Raw genomic sequence first — 4,742 nt, 5'->3', positions numbered from 1 at the left:
GTTGTATATTATATTCGTCTTCTAGTGTGCAAAGATTATTTACAAATAGGTGTATTCGGGGGAGAGGGGGATAATTTATAAATTATGCTAATGATGATGTAACCAGATCTGGGTATACTGCCATGTTGAGTATACATTTACGGATGTTAAGAAAATGGAGGTGTCGATTCGGTCTAAAATGAGGTCATCTAGATTTTGAGTACTTTAAGGCTTAGTTTCCGCTGGTAAAATCCCATGAGGCAGAGCATACTATATATAACAAGTTGTTGGCGGGGTTGGGGGATTATGTTGTGATTTTGTCTCTGTCTGTCTATCTGTCTGTCTGTCTGTCTCGCGATATTTAAAAACACTACCGCATCAATTATGAAATTTACAACACATTTTGCATATATGGTATTGGCAAGAACGGGTTAGATTTTTGGTAAACATCAAATATGAATATATATATATATATATATATATATATATATATATATATATATATATATATATATATATGTATATATATATGTATGTATATATATATATATATATATATATATATATATATATATATATATATATATATATATATATATATACATGTATCATTCGCATAATTAATCATGTTCAGTAATTAGGCTGTATCAAGAATACACACTTTAAATTCAACATAATTTGGTAAATACATCAATGATAACAGGGCACATGTATCCAATACAGCTTATTTATGCAACTCTTAATTGTAATGAATCCTTATGGAAGGTATTCAGTTTTACATCTAATGAGCCTAGTGTTGGTTTTACCCATTTGTAATCTGTGCACACTAGAAGATCCAGACGAATATAATATACAATATTTACGTCTGTAACTTTGGTAACCAACAGTACACACTTACATAATGTGATTGTTGGTGGTGGTCTGATAAAAAGATTGTCGGCAACGACTACCGATAGAGTATTTTATATGATAATGTGTTATCTTTTTACTCTGTAGGAACTGTTAGCTTGTGGAGCAATAATTAACGCAAAAAACTTTGAAGAAAACACACCTATTCACCTTGCTGCGAAGTATAATAGAGACGAGTGAGTTAAACGTTGATGATAAACTTCCTAAAAACATTATTGCCCTTTAATATATCAAAAATACATCTTACCACTTCATCTACCTTCGTGAAAATCACACTATAGCTATGGTGTTTATGAAAGCTCGTACGTGCCATCTACAAAAAGCACAAAAAAATATCTCATGTGCTTGAGACAATAAGTCGTACGCTTGAGATAATAAGTCGTGCGCTTGAAATAATAAGTCGTGCCCTTGAGATAATAAGTCGTGCGCTCGAGATAATAAGTTGTACGCTTGAGATAATAAATGATGTGCTTGAGATAATAAGTCGTGCGCTTGAGATAATAAGTCGTGCCCTTGAGATAATAAATGATGTACTTGAGATAATATGTCGTGCGCTCGAGCTAATAAGTCGTACGCTTGAGATAATAAGTTGTGCGTTCGATTATCTAGAGTGCACGAGATAATAAGTCGTGTGCTCAAGATAATATCTCGATCGTACGACTTATTATCTCAAGGGCACAACTTATTATGTCGAGCGCACGAGATTTTTTTTTTGCTTTTTGTAGATGGCATGTACGGGTTTGCATAGATGTGTGGCGGCCGTACATGTCGTAGCTAAGTAGGATACATTAATTATAACGAGAAGTGACAATGCAATGTTGGGAAAAGGCTTCACCATATTGGCACATACAGCAACTCGAACAAAATGTTCGTCTTAATTATTGTATATGAGAGTATTTGTCAAGATGTCATGATGACATCCTAACAAGCAAAACTGACATGTTGTGACGAATAATACTTTTTTCCGAATTTGTATTTCCAGAATTGTGAAGAAATTAATAGAAAAGGGAACAGAAATGTTAAGTAAAGCTGATGAGGAAAATAGTGCCTCTGGAACAACAGGTGCTGTTCAACACGGGCAAGTATAGAAGTTCTAATACCATAACGCATTAATCGCTTGTTCTGCGTTCAAATTCTGCCCTGGACCGTGACATGAAGGTGGGCTTTCTAGACCGGTATGTGGAACGTACGTGTTCCTTTGGTTTGAGTGATACTCTGGACGCTGATGTACACTTTGCAATTGCTCCTAACATGGAAAGAAATATTGCAGGACAATGGTGGATTGAGAATAAAAGAAGATCATTTCTAAAACTTTCGATTTATTTCCCTAGTACACATTAGTATCAAGTGCATGTATTTGGTAACTCTGGAGTAATTTTATTCTTTTCCGTTTGTTACTAGAGATGGAAAGAATCAAACAGAGAAGGGAGCGGAAATGTTAAAAGCGCAATAGTAAGTACTGTTCAGTACTATAGTATCCACGGAATACGTTAAAGATAGAATCAAGATTTGTAAATAATTTTGAATTTTACAAAGGTTTTCCTAAAGCAGCGGGCTTTCTATTATCTTGCGTCCACCTTGTCAACTAATTCAGATTAGAAACATTGATGATTTGTTTTCCCAGTCGTTAGCAACTGTATTATCTATTACTTTTGGACTCCTAAGACAGAATTAAAGACGCTGCTGCTGGTACGGTGGTGGTTAACTTTACGTTACTTTTGGATTGGTGATTTCTAATTAGCAACTTCTTCTACTAACAACGTGCAACCTGGACCATGCTGGCTGGCCAAGGCTTTATCCTTCCAGGTTGATTGATAAAGTTAAGGAACAATGGTATAAAATATCAAACAATCGGGCAGTACACGTTTCATCATAAGTAAATAAAAATGCAACGATAGTGTGCCCAGTTAGTTATGTTCAATGTTTACAATGACTTTTGTTATGTTTAATATTGTAATAAAATTTCAATTTGTATCCTTTTCAAAATTGATAACTATTAAGATTCTTTATAATTTGGTATACTGTTACATTGATGATCGACTGAACTGGATTTTTTACCATTCTATAAATTAGATAATTATAATTATAGAAAGATCTATGTTGCTCGGACGAGAAATGTATGACAGTATTGTTGATTTCACAGTGGAACGATATTTGAGGCAAAATGTTGTTTACCTCTGTGAGCTATGCTTCAAGTTTTGGACTTTCCCTTTTTTCGAATAGTATGTAATAAGATTATGAAAGCTGCATGGATGAATCCCATTATGAAACACATCATTTTGAACGCAAGTAGTTGAAATGTCTGCATTTTGACAACTTTTAAACAGTAATCCTAAATCATCTTATTACATATCTTCACTTTACCAGTACTGGAAAGAGTGAACTAAAGGAGGATAAGACGGAAGACAAAATTAACACGGAGAATTCGAAGACAGTGCACGTGGAACCACACAGGTAAATAGTCGCTACTGTCATGTCTCAGGAAAAATGATACACCCGTTTACCCCATCCACCTCTAAACTAAACGTCTCTATCCGTTATCTTCTATTCGACCTCCTATTCATCCAATACTCATAAATTCGAACCACGAGAAGAACATTATGATTTCGCAAGTGATTTATAACGGAGTAAATGAATGGTCTTGCTAGAGGCAGTTTACCCCTCACACCACCACCATGAAAGTATTACATAATAGCGGTATACCAGAGGTATAAGATATTGATTATAAGATTACTTTTTATAAGTGTATCACACAATACTGTACTTTATATCTTAGACTAATTAATGCTCATTAATATCCTTTGTTTTATCTTTAGGGATGAAGAGGATAGGTCCAATGATAAAGATTATAATCGAAGTCTTAATTCGACAGAAAGTGGTGTTTCACCAAATGAACGTGGTGACAAATCATATAAACACAAAATATCAATCGTTATGGCTCAGAATGACGTCATGAATACTCCACTCCACCTTGCTGCTCTAGGAGGCCATCTAAAGACGGTGGAGTTGTTGATCGAAAAAGATGCAGACGTCATGGCAAGGTATTCGTTACACCTCTTTTCCATCGTTTCAATTACGAAATGGTCATTTGCTTTCGTTTATCATGGAATTTTCAATGAAAGTAGTCCTATAGTAAGTAAGGTTATTAACCTATTTTCATTTTGCTTCAAGTAATTGTGTTGACGTTTTAAAAATATGCTTTATCGACCTGTGTAAATCTACAATTCAGTCAAAAGCAACAGTAAAAAATAATCAACAATAAAGTAAGAAAGTAAGAAGTAACCCTAACATGTCTGATTATATCGATCTGTTATTGTTTGCCTCAAGTTGTTATAATTCGTCTGTAGAAATGCCATTTTGTGGACACCATTAGATTGCGCCGCATCGAATGGACGGCCTAATTGTGTAAAAACACTGATTAATGCGATGCGTAAAATTACATATTCAATTGACCCGGAAGACAAATCAAAGGTAAGGTTCATAGATTTAGTATAATTCTAATTAGAATTTAAATGGTTATGTTTTTGTTCTTTCTCAAGTAGTTTTTTTCGTGACAGGTACATATCTCAAAAATAAAAGTTGCATTAGTCGTTGTCTTGTCATAATATATGTACCTCTAATTTCAACTTGGGTTCTCGGTGGTTGGCTGGTTAAACAGCTTGCTTCTTCGGCTGGGGTTCGAGCCCTGATCACAATAATTTCCATGCTGTAAGTAAGAAAGGTCTCGGTCACTTTGATTCTATCGAACTATGCAAGTTCCCCCGGTTTTATCTAATTTATGCATATATTTATTGAGATAGTTAGGTAGCCCACACATGTGGCGAACACCTATAAACGTGGACCCCAGTATTAAA

At 34.6% G+C, this 4,742-nt stretch overlaps 1 protein-coding gene across 1 annotated transcript in view; it reads left to right on the top strand.

Annotated features, from left to right (window-relative positions):
* Nucleotides 1-1,904: 1,904 nt before the first annotated feature.
* The window catches only part of LOC144433288 (transient receptor potential cation channel subfamily A member 1 homolog), a 13,120-nt gene continuing 10,282 nt past the window's right edge, over nt 1,905-4,742 (top strand). The window contains exons 1-5 of the mRNA XM_078121594.1: nt 1,905-1,966; nt 2,290-2,340; nt 3,256-3,342; nt 3,705-3,929; nt 4,236-4,359. Of these exons, the coding sequence (XP_077977720.1) occupies nt 1,905-1,966; nt 2,290-2,340; nt 3,256-3,342; nt 3,705-3,929; nt 4,236-4,359 (549 nt within the window). The remainder of the gene's footprint in view (nt 1,967-2,289; nt 2,341-3,255; nt 3,343-3,704; nt 3,930-4,235; nt 4,360-4,742) is intronic.

The sequence above is a fragment of the Glandiceps talaboti genome, chromosome 3 (assembly GCF_964340395.1).
Source record: "Glandiceps talaboti chromosome 3, keGlaTala1.1, whole genome shotgun sequence".
Lineage (NCBI taxonomy): Eukaryota > Metazoa > Hemichordata > Enteropneusta > Spengelidae > Glandiceps > Glandiceps talaboti.
This window is presented reverse-complemented; position numbering and strand designations above follow the sequence as displayed.